The sequence below is a fragment of the Lolium perenne genome, chromosome 4 (assembly GCF_019359855.2).
Source record: "Lolium perenne isolate Kyuss_39 chromosome 4, Kyuss_2.0, whole genome shotgun sequence".
Lineage (NCBI taxonomy): Eukaryota > Viridiplantae > Streptophyta > Magnoliopsida > Poales > Poaceae > Lolium > Lolium perenne.
This window is the reverse complement of record NC_067247.2, coordinates 49,645,553-49,668,036: the sequence shown is the minus strand read 5'-3', so window position 1 is coordinate 49,668,036 and position 22,484 is coordinate 49,645,553. Positions and strand designations below refer to the sequence as shown.

Genomic DNA, 22,484 nt, shown 5'->3' with positions numbered 1-22,484 from the left:
ATCAATAAACAAAATATAGTATCGATGGCCCCCTTTCGAAGCGAAGGGAGCCGGACCCCAAACATCTGAATGGACTAAATCGAACGGTCGCTGAGATACAGACGCACTAGTAGGATAGGGAAGTTGAATCGGTTTGCCTAACCTACAACCCTGACAGTGTAACGACCCATCTCCAGAGACAGACCCCAGAAGGCCACGATGAACCAAAGACGACAGGCGAGAGTCACAAAGGTGACCAAGACGATGATGCCACTGCTGAAAAGAGCCGGTGACAGAGGCAACAACCGGAGGAGAACTGGCGGATGGAGTGGCAGCGGAAGGAACACGAAGCCAGTCTAACTCCCAAAGCCCCGGAGACTGACGGCTACGAGGGCCAGCTCCAACCAGGGCCTCTGTGCGACGATCCTCAACCGCACAAGACTCAACATCAAGAATGACGCGACAACCAGAATCGGTGAGCTGGCTAGCAGAGAAAAGGTTCAGCTGAAGGCGAGGAACATGAGAAACATCGGGAACAGAGAAAGAGAGAGTAGAAAGGGTGCCTCTACTAGAAACAGGAATAGAGGTACCATCAGCCGTGACAACACGGACAGGAGAAATAAGAGACCGAAGAGCAGACAAAATAGAGGAATCAGAGGTCATATGAAAGGAAGCTCCAGAATCCAGATACCATGGGGACGTACCTGACTGTGTAGAAAGTGGTGGTCGTGCAGTGCCAGAAGAGCCAGTCACAGAACCAGCAGCGCCCGGCGAGGAACAGTCTGGAGTAGCGAGCAGATCACGAAGACCCCTGAGAATGTCCTGATCAGAGACTGCAACTGCAGAAGATCCTGAAGAGCCAGCCTGCTGACGATCCTGGAACTGCTGACGTAAACTGGGATCCCGCGTCCAGCAGGTGGAGGAAGTGTGGCCAACCTTGCCACAGTAGGTGCAATGGGGACGAGGGCCGAGACTCGGACCGCGAGGCTGCTGACGTAAACTGGAATCCCAAGCATCAAGCAGGCAGTGAAGCTGTGCTATCTCATGCGCAGAGAGGGGCGCGACTGGAGAGGTCGACGTACAATCAGGTGCCGACGAGGAGCTATCACCCACACGCATAGAGGCCACCAAAGGGGGGGGGGACAGAGAGCAACACGCCGATGAAGATAGAGTCGGCAAAGCGCGGTCATAACCACGTGAAGAGGCCGCGAAAGTCAAGGTAGAGCGGCAGGCCGACATAGACGGAGTCAACGAAGCGCGGCCAGAACCGCGGGAAGAGGCCGCAAAAGTCGATGTAGAGCGGCGGGCCGACGTAGACGAAGTCGGCGAAGTGCGGGCAGAGCCGCATGAAGAGGCCGCAAAAGTCGATGTAGAGCGGCAGACCGATCGAGACAAAATCGGCGAAGCGCGGCCAGAGCCGTGGGAAGAGGCCGCGAAAGTCGGTATAGAGCGGCGAGCCGATGTAGACAGAGCCGGTGAAGCGCGGACAGAGCCACGTGAAGAGGCCGCAAACGGCGACGAAGATTGGCTAGCCGGCATACACGGAGGCAACGGACAAAGACCAAGTACCGAAGGAAGGCCCAAAGATAAGGCGGGATCAGCAGAAGAAGACATCGGATAACAACAGCCGACGACAATATATATATATATATTTTTTTTTACCTCAAATTAAAATCAACTAGACGAGAAACGCTCAGATCGGGAGCAGAGCGTCGCCGCGGGCTCGCCTGGATGGATCTCCCTTGGAAGCGAACGGGAGCAAGCCAGGTGAGAACAACCAGGGGGCAGCACGGGCCGATCCAATCGGGGGAGATCGATCTCTGGCCGATCGGCAAGTGAGAACAACCAGGGGAGATCGATCTCTGGCCGATCGGTCGGGGATGGAGTGCAAAGCCACTGCGCTGCTGTGGAGATCGATCAGCAGCCAGGGGCCAGCACCTAGCGCAGCGCGGGGCGAAGGGCGTCGGGCGAGAAGAGAGCCGGCGAGGAATCGGGCGGGTGCCACGCGCGGGGGAGAAACCGGGCCACAAAATCGGCCACGCGCAGGAGAATCGGCCGAGAGGAATCGGCCGGGAAGATTGGAGCAGAGGAATCGGGCGGAAGATTGAACAAGCAACGTCGGCCGGGGCAAACTAGAGGATCAATATTTGCTCTGATACCATGTTAGAAAAATATGCTTGTTGTATTATCAGGGGGCCAAAGGCCACAATATATAGTACATGTACAGGTGCACATATGCAGAAAGCCCCCTAACATATGGGGAAACTACAAGAGACATATATATACATCTAACAGTAACAAGCATAGGAAGATAGAACAAGTGTAGCTTCAAAAATTTCAGCACATAGAGAGGTGTTTTAGTAACATGAAAATTTCTACAACCATATTTTCCTCTCTCATAATGACTTTCAGTAGCAACATGAGCAAACTCAACAATATAACTATCACATAAAGCATTCTTATCATGAGTCTCATGCATAAAATTATTACTACTCCCAACATAAGCATAATCAATTTTATTAGTAATTGTGAGAGCAAATTCAACAAAGTAGCTATCATTATTATTTTCATCATCAAATATAGGAGGCATATTGTAATCATAATCAAATTTATCCTCCATAACAGGCGGTACTAAAAGACTACTATCATTATAATCATCATAAATAGGAGGCAAAGTATCATCAAAGTAAATTTTCTCCTCAATGCTTGGGGGACTAAAAAGATCATGCTCATCAAAACCAGCTTCCCCAAGCTTAGAACTTTCTATATCATTAGCAACAATGGTATTCAAAGTGTTCATACTAATATGTTCCATGGGTTTTTTAATTTTCGCATCAAACCATCCATGTCTTAACTCAAGAAAAATAATAAAAAGCTCCATGTTGCTTTCCATTATGCCAAACTAGTGTAAAACAAGAAACAAAAAGATGCAATTGGAGGATCTAAAGAAAATAGCTTCGAGTACTTACAACGGCGTCGGAAAATAGCTTAGTAGCCGAGATCCGGAGTGTGAGTACCTTTTACCTTTCCTCCCCGGCAACGGCGCCAGAAAAGTGCTTGATGTCTACGGGTGCTTCTATTCTTGTAGATAGTGTTGGGCCTCCAAGAGCAGAGGTTTGTAGAACAGCAGCAAGTTTTCCTTAAGTGGATCACCCAAGGTTTATCGAACTCAGGGAGGAAGAGGTCAAAGATATCCCTCTCAAGCAACCCTGCGATCACAATGCAAGAAGTCTCTTGTGTCCCCAACACACCTAATACACTTGTCAGATGTATAGGTGCACTAGTTCGGCGAAGAGATAGTGAAATACAGGTGGTATGAATGTATATGAGCAGTAGTAACGGCACCAGAAAATAGCTTGATGCTACAACTGGCGTGTGGTTGATGGTGGTAATATTGCAGGCAGTACAGATGCAGTAAAACAGTAAACAAGCGATGATTGCAGTATTTGGGAATAAGGCCTAGGGATTATACTTTCACTAGTGGACACTCTCAACATTGATCACATAACGGAATAAATAGATAAATGCTATACTCTACACTCTCTTGTTGGATGATGAACACCACTAATTGTGTAGGATTACACGAACCCTCAATGCCGGAGTTAACAAGCTCCACAATATCCGATATTCATGTTTAAATAACCTTAGAGTGCACGATAGATCAACACAACTAAACCAAGTACTAACATAGCATGCACACTGTCACCTTCACACTATGAAAGGAGGCATAGATCACATCAATACTATCATAGCAATAGTTAACTTCATAATCTACAAGAGATCACAATCATAACCTACGCCAAGTACTACACGATGCACACACTGTCACCATTACACCGTGCAGGAGGAATAGAGTATTTTAATAACATCACTAGAGTAGCACATAGATGAATAGTGATACAAAACACATTGCAATCATAAAGGGATATAAATAAGCACTTCACTATGCTATTCATAACAGTGAATAAGTATTCTGTGAAATATAGCCTAAGAGACCCACACGGTGCACACACTGTCACCTTTACACACGTGGGACAAGGAGTCTCCGGAGATCACATAAGTAAAATCCACTTGACTAGCATAATGACATCTAGATTACAAGCATCATCATATGAATCTCAATCATGTAAGGCAGCTCATGAGATTATTGTATTGAAGTACATAGGGAGAGAGATTAACCACAGAGCTACCGGTACAGCCCTTAGCCTCGATGGAGAACTACTCCCTCCTCATGGGAGACAGCAGTGTTGATGAAGATGGCGGTGGAGATGGCAGCGGTGTCAATGGAGAAGCCTTCCGGGGGCACTTCCCCGTCCCGGTGGCGTGCCGGAACAGAGACTCCTGTCCCCCAGATCTTGGCTTCGCGATGGCGGCGGCTCTGGAAGGTTTCTCGTACCGTGGCTTTTTTCGTATCGAAGATTTAGGTCAGTGACCTTTATATAGGCGAAGAGGCGGAGTCGGAGGGCTGACGAGGCGACGACACAGTAGGGGGGCGCGGCCCCTCCTCTGGCCGCGCCAGCCTACTGTCTGGTGGGCCTGTGGCCCCCCTCTGGCGGCTCTCGGGTGTTCTGGAAGCTTCGTGGAATTTTAAGAACTTGGGCGTTGATTTCGTCCAATTTCGAGAATATTTCCTTACTAGGATTTCTGAAACCAAAAACAGCAGAAAACAGGAACTGGCACTTCAGCATCTCGTCAATAGGTTAGTTCCGGAAAATGCATAAAATCATCATAAAGTGTGAACAAAACATGTAGGTATTGTCATAAAACAAGCATGGAACATAAGAAATTATCGATACGTCAGAGACGTATCAGGCGCCAACGTGGAACCTGCACAACACAACCAAAGTACTTTGCCCCAATGTAACAGTGAGATTGTCAATCTCACCGGCTTGCTGTAACAAAGGATTAGATGTATAGTGTGGATGATGATGTTTGCAGAAAACAGTGAAGAACAATTGCAGTAGATTGTATTTCAGATGTAAAGAATAGGACCGGGGTCCACAGTTCACTAGAGGTGTCTCTCCCATAAGAATTAGCATGTTGGGTGAACAAATTACAGTTGGGCAATTGACAAATAGTGAGGGCATGACAATGCACATACATGATATGATAAGTACTGTGAGATTTAATTGGGCATTACGACAAAGTACATAGACCGCTATCCAGCATGCATCTATGCCTAAAAAGTCCACCTTCAGGTTATCATCCGAACCCCTTCCAGTATTAAGTTGTAAACAACAGACAATTGCATTAAGTATGGTGCGCAATGTAATCAACACAAATATCCTTAGACAAAGCATCGATGTTTTATCCCTAGTGGCAACAGCACATCCACAACCTTAGAACTTTCTGTCACTGTCCCAGATTTAATGGAGGCACGAACCCACTATCGAGCATAAATACTCCCTCTTGGAGTTACAAGCAAAAACTTGGCCAGAGCCTCTACTAGCAACGGAGAGCATGCAAGATCATAAACAACACATGATAGATTGATAATCAACATAACATAGCATTCACTATCCATCGGATCCCAACAAACATAACATATAGTATTACAGATAGATGATCTTGATCATGTTAGGCAGCTCACAAGATCCGACAATGATAGCACAATGAGGAGAAGACAACCATCTAGCTACTGCTATGGACCCATAGTCCAGGGGTGAACTACTCACACATCACTCCGGAGGCGACCATGGCGGTGTAGAGTCCTCCGGGAGATGATTCCCCTCTCCGGCAGGGTGCCGGAGGCGATCTCCTGAATCCCCCAAGATGGGACTGGCGGCGGCGGCGTATCTGGAAGGTTTTCCGTATTGTGGCTCTCGGTACTGGGGGTTTCGCGACGAAGGCTTTAAGTAGGCGGAAGGGCAGGTCAAGGGGCGTCACGAGGGGCCCACACACTAGGGCCGCGCGGCCAGGGCTTGGGCCGCGCCGCCCTGTTGTGTCGCCACCTCGTGGACCCACTTCGTCTCCTCTTCGGACTTCTGGAAGCTTCGTGGAAAAATAGGCCCCTGGGCATTGATTTTGTCCAATTCTGAGAATATTTCCTTACTAGGATTTCTGAAACCAAAAACAGCAGAAAACAGCAACTGGCTCTTCGGCATCTCGTTAATAGGTTAGTGCCGAAAAATGCATAAATATGACATAAAGTATGCATGAAACATGTAGATATCATCAATAAAGTAGCATGGAACATAAGAAATTATCGATACGTTGGAGACGTATCAGCATCCCCAAGCTTAGTTCCTACTCGTCCCGAGTAGGTAAACGATAACAAAGATAATTTCTGAAGTGACATGCCATCATGATGTTAATCAATACTATTGTAAGCATATGTAATGAATGCAGCAATCCAAAGCAATGGTAAAGACAATGAGTAAACAACTGAATCATATAGCAAAGACTTATAGTACTTTCAAGACAAGCATCAATAAGTCTTGCATAAGAGTTAACTCATAAAGCAATAAATTCATAGTAAAGGTATTGAAGCAACACAAAGGAAGATTAAGTTTCAGCGGTTGCTTTCAACTTGTAACATGTAAATCTCATGGATAGTTGTCAACATAAAGTAATATGATGAATGCAAATATGCAAGTATGTAAGAATCAATGCACAGTTAACACAAGTGTTTGCTTCTTGAGGTGGGAGGAGATAGGTAAACTGACTCAACATAAAAGTAAAAGAAAGGCCCTTCAAAGAGGGAAGCATCGATTGCTATATTTGTGCTAGACCTTTTTATTTTGAAAACAAGAAACAATTTTGTCAACGGTAGTAATAAAGCATATGTGTTATGTAAAATATATCCTACAAGTTGCAAGCCTCATGCATAGTATATCAATAGTGCCCGCACCTTGTCCTAATTAGCTCGGATTACCTGGATTATCACCGCAATACATATGTTTTAAGCAAGTATCACAAAGGGGTACCTCTATGCCGCCTGTACAAAGGTCTAAGGAGAAAGCTCGCATTGGATTTCTTGCTTTTGATTATTCTCAACTTAGACATCCATACCAGGACAACATAGACAACAGATAATGGACTCCTCTTTAATGCTTAAGCATTCAACAACAATTAATATTCTCATTAGAGATTGAGGATTGTTGTCCAAAACTGAAACTTCCACCATGAATCATGGCTTTAGTTAGCGGCCCAATGTTCTTCTCTAACAATATGCATGCTCAAACCATTCAACTCATGGTAAATCGCCCTTACTTCAGACAAGACGAACATGCATAGCAACTCACATGATATTCAACAAAGATTAGTTGATGGCGTCCCCAGGAACATGGTTATCGCACAGCAAGCAACTTAATAAGAAATAAAATACATAAGTACATATTCAATACCACAATAGTTTTTAGGCCATTTGTCCCATGAGCTATATATTGGAAAGACAAAGGAGAGAAATTTAAAGGTAGCACTCAAGCAATTTACTTTGGAATGGCGGAGAAATACCATGTAGTAGCTAGGTAGGTATGATGGACACAAATGGCATAGTTTTTGGCTCAAGGATTTGGATGCACGAGAAGTAATTCTTCTCAATACAAGGCTTAGGCTAGCAAGGTTATTTGAAGCAAACACAAGTATGAACCGGTACAGCAAAACTCACATAAAAACATATTGCAAGCATTATAAGACTCTACACTGTCATCCTTGTTGCTCAAACCCTTACTAGAAAATATCTAGACTTTAGAGAGACCAATCATGCAAACCAAATTTCAACAAGCTCTATGTATTTCTTTACTAATAGATGCAAAGTATATGATGCAAGAGCTTAAACATGATCTATAACAATTGCCAAGTATCAAATTATCCAAGACATTCTACCAATTACCACATGTAGCATTTTCCGTTTCCAACCATATAACAATTAACGAAGCAGTTTCAACCTTCGCCATGAACATTATGAGTAAAGCCAAAGGACATATTTGTCCATATGCAACAGCGGAACGTGTCTCTCTCCCACACAATGAATGCTAGGATCCATTTTATTCAAACAAAACAAAAACAAAAAACAAACAGACGCTCCAAGCAAAGTACATAAGATGTGATGGAATAAAAATATAGTTTCACTAGAGGAACCTGATAGTGTTGTCGATGAAGAAGGGGGTGCCTTGGGCATCCCCAAGCTGAGATGCTTGAGTCTTCTTGAAATATGCAGGGATGAACCACCGGGGCATCCCCAAGCTTAGAGCTTTCACTCTCCTTGATCATATTGTATCATCCCCCTCTCTTGATCCTTGAAAAGTTCCTCCACACTAAACTCAAAACAACTCATTAGAGGGTTAGTGCATAATCAAAATCCACATGTTCAGAGGTGACATAATCATTCTTAACACTTCTGGACATTGCACAAAGCTACTGAAAATTAATGGAACAAAGAAATCCATCAAGCATAGCAAAACAGGCAATGCGAAATAAAAGGCAGAATCTGTCAAAACAAAACAGTCTGTAAAGACGAATTCTACGAGTCACCAGACTTGCTCAAATGAAAATGCTCAAATTGAATGAAAGTTGCGTACATATCTGAGAATCACTCACGTAAATTGGCATAATTTTCTGAGTTACCTACAGAGGATTAAGCCCAGATTCGTGACAGCAAGAAATCTGTTTCTGTGCAGTAATCCAAATCTAGTATGAACCTTACTATCAAAGACTTTACTTGGCACAACAATGCAACAAAATTAAGATAAGGAGAGGTCGCTAAAGTAGTAACAACTTCCAAGACTCAAATATAAAACAAAAATACTGTAGTAAAATCATGGGTTGTCTCCCATAAGCGCTTTTCTTTAACGCCTTTCAGCTAGGCGCAGAAAGTGTGTATCAAGTATTATCAAGTGATGAAGCATCAACAATGGGGTTTGGAGCTTTATCAACCATGCATTGTATTTTGTATATGTAAGTTTCAGAGGCTCCCTTTTCATTAGTCTTAGGCTTGCTATTCTCATCAAACAAATTTTCTGGGACAAGCCAAGCATAATTATTTTCTAGAGCTTCATATATTCCTAGGAGCTTACTAGGTATCGGTACCTTAATCTCCCCACCATCATTAACATTATTAGTGTACCTTATTCTATCCATGTCCATCTTTTCAAGTGTTTTCTTAAAATCAGTGAACAAACCAAGCCTCTTATGCTTAATGAAAACTTTTCTAGCTTCTCTAGCTACCTCTTTAAATTCTCTAACAAGAACTTTTAAAACAAAATCTCTCTTTTCTCCCATCTCCATATCAGAAAGTGTAAGAAACATGTGTTGTATCATGGGGTTGAGATTAATAAATCTAGTTTCCAACATGTGTACCAAACAGGCAGAAGCATTTTCATAAGTAGGAGCAGCTTTTAATAATGGTACATATTCAAAATCTTCATCCATGCTAACATGGGTGAAAAATGCTTCTATATTATCTCTTCCAATTATAGACCCTTCTCCTACATATATATCTTTTAGAGTGAATTTAGGAGGAAACATGATGAAATAAGCAAAAAGCAAATAAAGTAAATGCAAGTAATTAATTTTTTTGTGTTTTTAATATGGAGATTGCAAACAAGACAGTAAATAAAGTAAAGCTAGCAACTAATTTTTTTATATTTTGATATAATGCAGCAAACAAAGTACTAAATAAAATAAAGCAAGACAAAAACAAAGTAAAGAGATTGGAAGTGGAGACTCCCCTTGCAGCGTGTCTTGATCTCCCCGGCAACGGCGCCAGAAATTTATTTGCTGGCGTGCAGTTGACGTGGGAGTCAGAAATCTCTGTGGTGTAATTTTCCTTCACGTCCCCGGCAACGGCGCCAGAAATTTAGCTTGATGACGTGTAAAGCACACGCCCGTTGGGAACCCCAAGTGGAAGGTGTGATGCGTACAGCAGCAAGTTTCCCTCAGTAAGAAACCAAGATTTATCGAACCAGTAGGAGTCAAGAAGCACGTTGAAGGTTGATGGCGGCGGAGTGTAGTGCGGCACAACACCAGGGATTCCGGCGCCAACGTGGAACCTGCACAACACAACCAAAGTACTTTGCCCCAACATAACAGTGAGATAGTCAATCTCACCGGCTTGCTGTAACAAAGGATTAGATGTATAATGTGGATGACGATGTTTGCAGAAAACAGTAAAGAACAATTGCAGTAGATTGTATTTCAGATGTAAAGAATAGGACCGGGGTCCACAGTTCACTAGAGGTGTCTCTCCCATAAGAATTAGCATGTTGGGTGAACAAATTACAGTTGGGCAATTGACAAATAGTGAGGGCATGACAATGCACATACATGATATGATGAGTACTGTGAGATTTAATTGGGCATTACGACAAAGTACATAGACCGCTATCCAGCATGCATCTATGCCTAAAAAGTCCACCTTCAGGTTATCATCCAAACCCCTTCCAGTATTAAGTTGTAAACAACAGACAATTGCATTAAGTATGGTGCGTAATGTAATCAACACAAATATCCTTAGACAAAGCATCGATGTTTTATCCCTAGTGGCAACAGCACATCCACAACCTTAGAACTTTCTGTCACTGTCCCAGATTTAATGGAGGCATGAACCCACTATCGAGCATAAATACTCCCTCTTGGAGTTACAAGCAAAAACTTGGCCAGAGCCTCTACTAGCAACGGAGAGCATGCAAGATCATAAACAACACATGATAGATTGATAATCAACATAACATAGCATTCACTATCCATCGGATCCCAACAAACACAACATATAGTATTACAGATAGATGATCTTGATCATGTTAGGCAGCTCACAAGATCCGACAATGATAGCACAATGAGGAGAAGACAACCATCTAGCTACTGCTATGGACCCATAGTCCAGGGGTGAACTACTCACACATCACTCCGGAGGCGACCATGGCGGTGTAGAGTCCTCCGGGAGATGATTCCCCTCTCCGGCAGGGTGCCGGAGGCGATCTCCTGAATCCCCCGAGATGGGATTGGCGGCGGCGGCGTCTCTGGAAGGTTTTCCGTATCGTGGCTCTCTGTACTGGGGGTTTCACGACGAAGGCTTTAAGTAGGCGGAAGGGCAGGTCAAGGGGCGTCACGAGGGGCCCACACACTAGGGCCGCGCGGCCAGGGCTTGGGCTGCGCCGCCCTGTTGTGTCGCCACCTCGTGGCCCCACTTCGTCTCCTCTTCGGACTTCTGGAAGCTTCGTGGAAAAATAGGCCCCTGGGCATTGATTTCGTCCAATTCCGAGAATATTTCCTTACTAGGATTTCTGAAACCAAAAACAGCAGAAAACAACAACTGGCTCTTCGGCATTTCGTTAATAGGTTAGTGCCGAAAAATGCATAAATATGACATAAAGTATGCATGAAACATGTAGATATCATCAATAAAGTAGCATGGAACATAAGAAATTATCGATACGTTGGAGGCGTATCATGGGGTTTCAAGGGGATAGTCGTGAAGCTCTACTCGCTGCTTCTCATTAAACACGATAGGACATGTTGATGTTTGCGGTTTTCACGGTGCATGTTGGCAGATGCGGGGGAATGTCAAGACGTATATGATTAGAAGTTGGTAAGGTATTGGCAGAGGTGGAGTCTTGAGATGATGAAGACATTGCTTCATAGGATGTTGTGCGGGCACGGCTGACGGACGTTGTTTCTATCTAGATTGCATACGTGCATGTGATCCTGATGATTGATGCTTTGCAGCGACGACCTCGATGGTTGGAAGCGGCAATACATGGGGATTTTAGTTTTGGTTGTTCTTTTTGAGTCCGGACTCTCGATATCCAGAGTGAAAATTTAAGGTCTGTCCTTCATTGGTTGTACCTTGCAATGGCATCCTTGTTGAGGGTATTGTTTAGAAAGTTTAAATTTACTCCAAGATGAAAACCTACAATCTTTAATAAGGCGACGATGGCGTTGGTGAATAGTTTCTTTCTTAGAGGAGTGTCGCTTTTGGAGAACCTCTTATATAGTCAGGGTGTTGTATTTGGTGGTTGTTTGGGTCCACTGGTGCGAGTGGTAAATCATTGTGTCGGGGTCTTTTTCTGTATTTTTTCTTTTATGGCTATGTTCACCCTTATTGTCTTGACTTGTTCTTGATGTTATTCTCATGCTGAAGCTAGGTGTATTTGGTATTTTATTAATATTGATTTATTACCTTCGTAGAAAAAAAAATCAGGAACAATTACCGACTGATGTTATTGCTTCCGAGGTTGATGTCTGAACCATTACAAACTTCAACTCGTACATGTTTGGTGACAAGAACAATGATCATACAATTTTAATGCACATATAAGGAATTGACGCGAACGATACCTCCCATGTCGCATGCGAGGCGACCTAGATCACTGCTGCCAGGCTACTCCTCCTCCACACCCCTCTCTCCGCCGCCGATCAAAGCCTGAATGGCAGACAATGACGGGGTCCTTTCTTTCTCGAGCAGGGTGTGCGAGGTGTGAAGGTCCTCCGGCTCTGCACGGCTCAGCCTCACAATCGACCAACAACACCGCCTCCTTGGCATGTGGCACCAACGTCTAGGTTGCTTCGGCTCCCTGGCGTTTAGGACGACGACAACGACAGATGATAGGGCTTTGGCCAGTCCATGCGTTCGACGAGAAGGGGTGAGTGGCGCCCTCCCCTTCAGGCTCGAGGCGGTGCTTGTCCGTCTGGTCCGGGTTAGTGTACATCCCATAGATGCTCGATATCAATTGTCACGGTTACTGTCCCAATGCGAAATCCACCTACCAAGTGTTTCCGACCCACATGTATCATGGGCCCACTGCACGAGACTAACACAAACTTACAACAGGTCTTGACCCTCTCCCCCTAAAGACTAGCATGTTAGGAGGGGCCACCCCCAACCTTGTAAGTCGCTCATGTTCTCCTCGTAGAGCCGATGCGGGACTAAGCTTAACAAATCTCCCTCTCACACATCGGCCACCATGGACCCGCTTAATAGAGTGTTTCCAGCCCACCAAGGCACCAACCATGAATATACGTAAGATTTGCATCCGGGCATCTAAGCTTTGGTACCACTTTTTGTCATCGCAGACGCATCAAAATTATACGAGAAAAAAGAATCACAACACGACTCCGAGATTTATCAAAATTAAGAGTTTGATAAAAGGGAATATATTAATATTGCGGAGGGTAACGGGCGTGCGATAAGCCCATCGATATCAACAGACTTATGAGACCACCGCCACCAAGGCCAGTGCGGCACCCTGCCACGGGCGCCACACCACCTTGTGATCTTGTGTCTAGCCGGCTAATCGTGGTGCCTTTATATGAGATCTTAGTTACAGGTGTTAGACTTAACCTACCATTAATTACAACTTTACAAGTTCAACTATATATTTGATACATATTTGGACACACTGAATCGATTCCCCGTTCTTTTATCGCTCGCAAGGTTAGCATTTCTGCGGGAGCGACACCTTGCGGGGCGGCGAGGTGGACACAGCTCCATTTTCAGAGATGCAAGCTATGGAGATTTCCCGTCGAGTGGTGATGACAGTTACTCTCGCAAGTGCACAGGTGGACAGAGAGCTCGGAAAGAAAATTGGCTGCAGACCGTGTCAAACTATAAGAAACTTTCTGAATATCGATGCCTCCATTTGTTCCGTTGGTCAATCCAATGCAGAGCTCCAGGTCCGCCTTGACCATTTCTCCCATGTATTACTTACGTGAATACGGGCAAGATCAAAATCTCTATATATAACCATGTAGGTATACGTGGTACGAGGACATCCATAACACAGGTAGCTTCAGTTTCAGTTCAGTTCCATTTGCACGATCGATCTCCATGGCTTCCAATAAGCAGATGCTTGCGGTGGCAGCGGCGGCGATCGCCGTCGCCTTCCTCCCCCTCTTCGCCACGGCCAGCGTTCACCTGGTGGGTGACGAGGAAGGCTGGACCCTCGGGTTCAACTACACCGCCTGGTCCGAGAGCAATCAGTTCATGGTCGGCGAAGCACTAGGTAACCAACCATTTAGATTCTCATGTTGCTCATGCAGATATTACTCTTGTTGCATCACGCATCGTTTTCTTGATCAAGTCATGCTCAGCCATGACCCATCGTATAGTTGATCAAAACTGGAACTGATTCATCGAGACGTGCGTATACTCGCAGCGTTCGACTACGACAAGGCAAACCACAACGTGGTTGAGGTTACCGGAGCGGGATTCAAGGCGTGCAGCGCCGCCAATCCCCTCGGCACATGGAGCTCCGGCCGCGATCTGGTGAAGCTGGAGAACCCGGGGAGGAGGTGGTTCATCTGCGCCGTCGGCAACCACTGCCAGATGGGCATGAAGCTCAATGTCACCATCCTCGCGGCGGACGCGCCTTCCCCTGCCCCTGCACAAGCTTTCTGGACGGCGCCTTCGCCTTCTCCCCATCACAAGTCCAGGCGCCCCTTCGTTTCCAAGTGGTGATCGATCACCTGCCGGCTCCTGAATGAACTACGACGCTGTTCGTGCTCGAGCCGGCTCCCTGCTGGTCACATCGACCTTGCACGCTGTTCTCCATACCGTACCCATGTACTAATTGTTAGACTCATGCTGTACGCAACCAATAAAATTGCCCATTTTTCAGTAGAATTTGTTTTCATGAGGCTTAATGTTTTTAAAGGTCATACAATTTTTTTTGGCAATCAATACTATGGTTATCTTACTCCATTAAATCTAAACTAATTGACTAAACTTGTCTAGATCGAATTGCATGTATCTAGAACTAAAGCACGTCTAGCTATATCCGCATCTAAACAAATTTAAGTCAATTAATTTGGATCAGAAGAAATAGAAGTAATGTATAGCATATGATAGAGATATAAGAGCCGTCTCTCTCGTGATTACAAAATAAGGTCTAAAAGAAACGATTAAAACATCGAGGTCATGTATTCTTCAAGGCAGTCATCGGAAAACGACCTATAGACAAACTGATATACATGTGGATGGTTCTCTAATAATCTAGTTTTTCAGTCTCAAGTTTTTCAGTCACAATGCAAAGGCTACAGGCTCGACGCATTGGATAAAGCAATTAACTAACGACAATAGAAGTACTAGTCTCTCCAGTCGCGTCTTGCGCGCCGACCATTTTTTCGGTCTCAGTCGCGCGCTTCAAACGCTTCTTCTTTCCGGCGCGGCCCATTGCGCTGTCCGGCGCCTCGAGCCCGTTTCCGTTTCACAGAGGACGCTTCGGACGCGCCGGACAGAGCGAAAAGCGAGGCGGGGAGTGGCGGGCGCGACGCGTCATTGACCGATTGAAATTTAACCAGTCTCCTGCCACATCGCGCCCTTCCGCCATCTCCCGCCGCCAGCCACACATTTCTCTACCCCGCTAAAAGATTTCACCCCTCCCACTGATTCATTTATCCCTCCCGCTGCCGCTACTCTCTCTCTCCTGCTGCCGCTACTCCCTCCCTGTTGACCCAGTCGACAGCTGGAATGTCTCCCCGGATGCTGGCGGCGCAGAACTTCTACAAAGGCATGATCCTCGACGACATCCAAACCAAAATGGCGGCAACCGAGGAAGCGGCAACAATCCCACCCCCGGAGGCAACGACGACACCAGCAGCTGCGTCAGCGACATCGTTTGCTAGTACACATGTGTCAGAATTAGCGTCGGCATCGGCATCGACATCAGCGTCGGCGTCGGCATCAGCGATGGAGCAGGCAGACCGGGCAGAGCACGACAAGGTCGTCCTGCTCGACGACCCTACGTCGACTCAGGATGCGTTCTCGATGTTGCCGAACCCTTCTTCTAAATTATGTTCAATTTGCACCCCCGGTCTGTAATATGATCGTGTCAAGTACTTTGATCGCGGCTACTTTGATCGCGATGACTTTGGCGGGAACGATCTCTTTTGAATGTGAACTATTTGAATTTATGTTTGGGGGTGGTTTTGGGGGATGCGACTAGGCAACGATGTCCCCGTAAACGCGGCATGGAGAAACAACGTCCCTCAAACACTCGATTCGGCGCGTTTTGGGGACGCGACTGGAGATGCTCTAACATCCGGAACAAAATTCTGAGGGCCACCCTCCTTTTAACAACCTTGATAGAAATTTCAAAATCGATCTAACGAAGAAAGATGTGAAAGATCATACCTATAAATTTTAATCTTTCAATACTGCCATTGACATCGAAAGGTCGAAGATCACTTATCGTATACGATGTCATCTCGATTGACACGGAGATGACGTCAAAACTGTATCTTATCTTTTGGAAAAGAAATCGTTCAAAACTCAACTCATTCAACCTGTCTTTTGCTTGGGAAATTGGTAGTGATCTGGTGGTGAGGCCACTTGTTCAACTGATGTGGACCGACACGGGTGGTCTTCGTGAGGCCACTTGTTCAACTACTTGTTTCATCAGGGGATCCGATATACTCGACTAGATCCGTCAAGTAGCATTTTGTTGATAGCCGATTTGGGTTCTCAGAAATCTAAGTAGGGACAATAAGATTGCTACTAAACCCTGTTAATACAATTGTGTCAATCTAGGTCTAAATGGGACCCAGTCCTCCACTTGTAGATAGTTGTGCATATTATAATCAAAGATTCACAACTATTTGTACTGAACTTTATTACTTATCTTGCTACAACATATAATATATGTCATACCTATAAATTTTAATCTTTCAATACTACCATTGACGTCGAAAGAATATTTCGCCATTGAAAGGTTGAAGATCACTTATTGTATACGATGTCATCTCAATTGCCATGGAGATGGCGCTAGTACCGTATCTTATCTCTTGGGAAAACATTTTCATTCAGAACTCAACTCATAGATCAGGTTTCCCCCTCCTCTCTACACCAGCGTGACCGACTTGCCTTTTGCTTGGGAAATCAATAGTGTTCTGGTGCTGAAGACACTTACTCAGCTAGTGTGGAACTACATGGGTGGTGTTGATGAGGTCATTTGTTCAACTACTTGTTTCACCGTGGGATCCGATATATTCGACCAGCTCCATCAAGTAGCATTTTTGTAGATAGCCGATTGGTGTTTTCTCACAAATCTAAGTAGGGCAACAAAATTCCTACTAAACCCTGTTAGTACCATTGTGCCAATCCAGGTCTAAATGGGCTCGAGTCCTCCATTTGCAGTTCCGCATATTATGATCAAGGATTTCAGACCTATTTGCACTGAACTTTATTACTCATCTCGCTACAACATATAATATATGTCATTATGTACACACTATATAAATAACTATTGTTGCTAAAACTTAAGACATAATGTTCGTTATAGGTACCATTATTTGTCACTACGTGTGCCCAATTGAAAGCAAATATTTCCATATAAATTTTTAGGTTTTTGCAATTTGGATTGGGGCATCTTATAATTTTTTTTGTGTGACACGAGTTGATGGTAAATTTTAGCAATAGAAACAAACATATCCCATCCTAAGTTTTTCCTATCGCTATACCAATCTATTTAAGCATGCACAACTTAATGCATTATTGGCATGTTTAATGGTGTCCGCGTTGGTATTTATCATTACACATCTAAATAAGTTGCTAGTGTGTTCCAGAATATGTGTTAATAGTATCCTCACATGTTCATCAAATATCTTACATATTTATCTATTTTTATATTTTCTTATAAAATTTCCTTGACATAGTCTTAAAATGAAGTAGTGGACACTAGACCTTGGCCAAAAGTGTGCACTTTTTCGTACAACACGACAACATACCCGCTAACACCAATCATAAGCATCCAAAAGCAAACTGATATGGTAATGATAAGAAACAACAGTAAGACTAGTCATAGTGGGGAGTAACATAGAATAGTAACATGGTGCATGTTACTACCCTATATTACTACCTTCATAGTGGATAGTCACTTATGTGGTATCATGCATGCTATATTTATTAGATTATAGACTCATCTTGTCTTGAGAAGTGTGATGTTGTGGTAACATAGTTAGTTACCACCTCTCTCTTTCTTCATTTATTATCATGGCATGTCATCAAAATGCTTTGGGGTGTGTGATGTTACTTGTTATATGTTACTCCCACTATGAGAGCAGGTTTAATAGTAGAGCCAACTGATGGCTATAAGCCAAGTGCCATGGCATCTATAGTTCACTAAGAGCTAACATGTACAATAGTGGGCTATAAACTTGTACTACTTTATCAATGCATGGCCCACTTTTCACTCTCACAAAGTGGCTGAGCACGTGTTAGAGCTGGCTCTTGCATTAGAGCCCACTCCTATTCTCTCTCCTTCTCTCTCTCCTCCAACTAAGCAACAATATACTATTTTAATCCTTATAGCCAGCTGACTAGGACTTATTGTACTTGCTCTGAGTAGTCTAAGCAATGATAGTGCAGATGTGCAATAATACCAATATTATTGTGTAGCGAGCGCGGTATCCTGCACAACTTTAGGTCAATGAACTAACCGCGCTTTCAACGCATTTAGGGTTGGGCCAATTTTAACAGATAATCCTATGCGAGAACCTCGAATCACTCGCAAACAGGTTGGATATTCCATATCCACTAGATATCGACAATCACGTTCAAAAAAAAGATATCGACAATAACATATCCGTGTCCATCAAATATTTGACCAACCAATGTTCGCACCGGGCGGTAGTTTCGTAAAAATCCACACCACCTCTTTGAAAAATTACCCTTACTAGGACAACGCCCGTGCTTCGCTACGGAGCAAAGGCAAGAGTATCCCCGTCTGGTTCGTCGTCCAGCTGCCGCCCACATACATCCTACTTATGCAAGCACACAACACCACCAGCTAGGTTATATCAGGTTTCCGATATTTCGCCGAAAACTGATTTTACCGGTCACACCGAGAAAAATATAGCGAACACAATTTTTCGGTATTCAAATAATCTGCTTAAATTTATTTATTTATTCATAAATTTTAAATAAAATAGTAAATTAGTTTGACAAATCTTCGCCGGTATTTCCAAAATACTGAAAATACCATTACCAACCGTTATTTTTTGCCTACCTAGAAAGAAAACATGCGGTTCAGCACAATGAAAAATTCAATTCCTTACTGTCATTCAGATCAAAGAACAGTGGTGCTGCTTGTTTTATTCCCAGATCCGCTTGTAGATTCGAGGCAACTTAGCGAACATAGTGAGCCAGTGGGACTCGATATAGTGAAACCTGGCATCTTCCATTTGTACAAGATTCACACAAATAATAAAAGAATCAGCTAACAGTACCAACAGCCTAATCTCTGTGCCAGCCTAATCTTTGTGTCTCTTTCCCAAATTAGCCGGCGGTGGAGACTGGGAGGTCGCCGGGCGCGGCGGATCGCAGGGAGCACGTGAGGTTGGGGGCAGCGGAGCCATGCGCGAGGTGGTGCCGTTGAGTCCGGAGGCGGCCGCGCGGCGGCTGAAGGACGGGACCCCTTCGGCGGCATGCTCGCCCATTGCGTCGGACCCGACAGAGGGGGATCCTGCGTCGTCGTTATCGTGGGGCCTAGCTTCGGTCCGGCGAGATCAATTTTTCTCTGAACTTGCAACCAATCGCTCCATTTTTCTCTCTCGACCTCTCTCTCTCTCCTCCGCTTTTTTTGGGCCATATAGGCATGGCTCCAGCCGTCGTTGCATACCTCACGGAATCCAGCTTAATTGGAATCATCTCATAGGCGTCCTGGTCATCAAGTTTCCTTTGAGGAAAATGGTCTACTAACCGCACCTTATACCGAGGAAGAGGTTCAGAAGGCAGTTTTCCAAATGGAATGCAATAAAGCATCGGGTCCTGATGGTTTCCCAGTTGAGTTTTATCAAACTTTCTGGGACACGATTAAATCGGACCTTCTAGATTTGTTCAGTGACCTACACTCTGGACAACTAGAATTATTTCGTCTAAATTTTGGTGAAATAATCTTGTTACCGAAAGTTAATGAGGCAGAAAGGATTCAACAATATAGACATATCTGCCTCTTAAATGTAAGTTTCAAGATTTTCACGAAAAGTGGCCACCATTAGACTTAATACGGTTGCGGATCATGTTGTCCAGCCATCACAGACGGCCTTTATGCAAGGAAGCAACATCCTTGATGGAGTGGCGGTCTTGCATGAGACGGTACATGAGATGCATTCTAAGAAATTAAATGGGGTTATTTTAAAACTAGATTTTGAAAAGGCGTATGATAAAGTTAAGTGGTCTTTTCTACAGCTAACACTCAGGATGAAAGGTTTTTCTCCAGAGTGGCGCGCTCTGATAAATGATTTTGTGTATGGAGGTAGTGTCGCAATCCGGGTTAATGATGACACCGGTCACTATTTCCAAACACGAAAAGGGTTACGCCAAGGGGATCTGTTATCACCGATGTTGTTTAACATTGTAGCGGATATTCTGGCTATACTCATAGAGCGGGCTAAGGCTGGTGGCCAGATTGAAGGAGTGATTCCACATCTAGTTGATGGTGGCTTATCTATACTTCAATATGCCGATGATACAATTCTGTTTATGGATCATGATCTTGAAAAAGCTCAAAATCTGAAATTAATTTTGGCGGCTTTTGAGCATTTGTCAGGATTGAAAATCAATTTCCATAAAAGTGAATTGTTCTGTTTCGGTGATGCCCAAAATGATATGACTCTGTATACAGAGTTGTTTGGTTGCGGGCAAGGCCAATTTCCGATTCGTTATTTGGGTATTCCTATTCATTATCGGAGACTTACAATCGCGGAATGGAAATTAGTGGAAGAAAGACTACAAAAACGCCTTAGTAGTTGGAAAGGCAAGTTGCTGTCCCTAGGTGGAAGATTGGTACTCATTAATTCGGTACTCACAAATATGGTACTATATATGTTATCTTTTTTCATCCTACCGAAAGGAATTCTGCATAAACTCGATTACTATCGATCCAGATTCTTTTGGCAAGGGGACAGCGAGAAAAAGAAATATCGACTCGTCAAGTGGAGTATAGTTTGTAGTCCCAAAGACCAAGGAGGGCTTGGAGTTCATGACTTGGAAGTCAAGAATTCAGCTCTACTGGGTAAATGACTGTTTAAGCTCCTCACTGAGGATGGGACTTGGCAGACTATTCTTCGGAGAAAGTATATCGGTTCGAAGACATTATCCCAAATGGTTTGGAAACCAGGGGATTCTCACTTCTGGGCCGGGCTAATGGCGACAAAAAATGATTTTTTTTCGCCATGGCACTTTCTCAATCAGGAATGGAGCACAAATACGGTTCTAGGAAGATGCTTGGCTTGACAATGCATCCTTAAGTGAACAATATCCAGCTCTTTATAGGATTGCTCGCCGTCAAGTTGATACCATTGTTACTGTAATGGTTACCTCACCTCCGAATGTGACGTTCAGACGGGTTTTACTTGGACAAAGGCTTGTGGCATGGAATACCTTAATTCAACGGCTCGGAGATATTCAATTATCGGACGAACCAGACGAATTTAGATGGAACCTTCATGCCAATGGTGCTTTCTCTGTAAAATCTTTCTACAACGCGATCCTTCTTTTTGATTTACCAGTTGATAATAACAAGAAGATTTGGAAGATGAAGATACCATTAAAAAATAATTTTTTTGGATGGTATCTTCGTCGAGGGGTAATTCTCACCAAAGACAATCTTGTTAAGCGTAATTGGCATGGGAGTACTCGATGTGTTTTCTGTCATCAGGACGAAACAATCAAACACTTATTCTTCCAGTGCCAGTTCGCGAGATCTATATGGTCAGTCATCCAAGTAGCGTCTACCCTGTATCCTCCGACTAGTGTTGCCAATGTCTTTGGCAATTGGCTTCATGGTGTCGATTCAAGGTTTAGGTTGCTTCTTAGGGTGGGGGCGGTAGCAGTTATCTGGGCGCTTTGGCTATGTAGAAATGACAAGATTTTCAATGATATAAATTGCTCTTTGTTGCAGGTCATCTACAGATGTACAGGTATTCTCCGTTCGTGGTTACCTCTTCAGCGAGTGGAGAACCGAGACCTGTTTACGGAGGTCTGTACACGGTTGGAGGCTACGGCGAGGGATACTTTTTCCCAACATGGGTGGCAGCATAGTCTACGGATAGATGCCCCACCTACTCCTTAGGCGTTATATGATTCATCGTTCCGATATGTATCTCGCCTAGTTTTTATTTTTTATCTTTTTGAACCAGAGACAACATAAACGGCTGTGTGGATCCTGGTTATGCAGAGGCTGGATGTAATTGCTTATAAAAGTAATGAAAGCATCCTTTATCGAAAAAAAGGCGTCCTGGTCATCTCTTAGGCATCAGCACATGGGATTCAGCTCTTGTTCTTTTGTTAATCCTGAGGCGGCTTGTTGATTCGGTCAATTTCATGTATATGAAGCGGTAGAACTTGTTGCAACGGAACGAGGTGGGACTAATCCACGACATAGGGAAGCTCACACCCAGCAATATATGAAGTGATCGTCCCTGAAGGTGCACTTTAATTGGGCCAGCCCATGGTACATAACAAGGCCCGCACCAGCGACCAATCGCCCAGGAGCGAGGCGATTTTCCTCTTCTATCCAGAAACAACGAAACGGTATGTAACGTGGTAATTTATAGTATTATGCGAT

At 44.2% G+C, this 22,484-nt stretch overlaps 1 protein-coding gene across 1 annotated transcript; it reads left to right on the top strand.

Moving 5' to 3' along the window:
• The first annotated feature begins 13,747 nt into the window (after nucleotides 1-13,747).
• LOC127348357 (mavicyanin-like) lies at nucleotides 13,748-14,508 on the top strand. Its single transcript, XM_051374406.2, has 2 exons — nucleotides 13,748-13,922; nucleotides 14,076-14,508. Exons 1-2 carry the CDS (start codon nucleotides 13,748-13,750, stop codon nucleotides 14,375-14,377), a joined length of 477 nt encoding a protein of 158 aa, XP_051230366.1. The 3' UTR covers nucleotides 14,378-14,508.
• The last annotated feature ends 7,976 nt before the right edge of the window (nucleotides 14,509-22,484 follow it).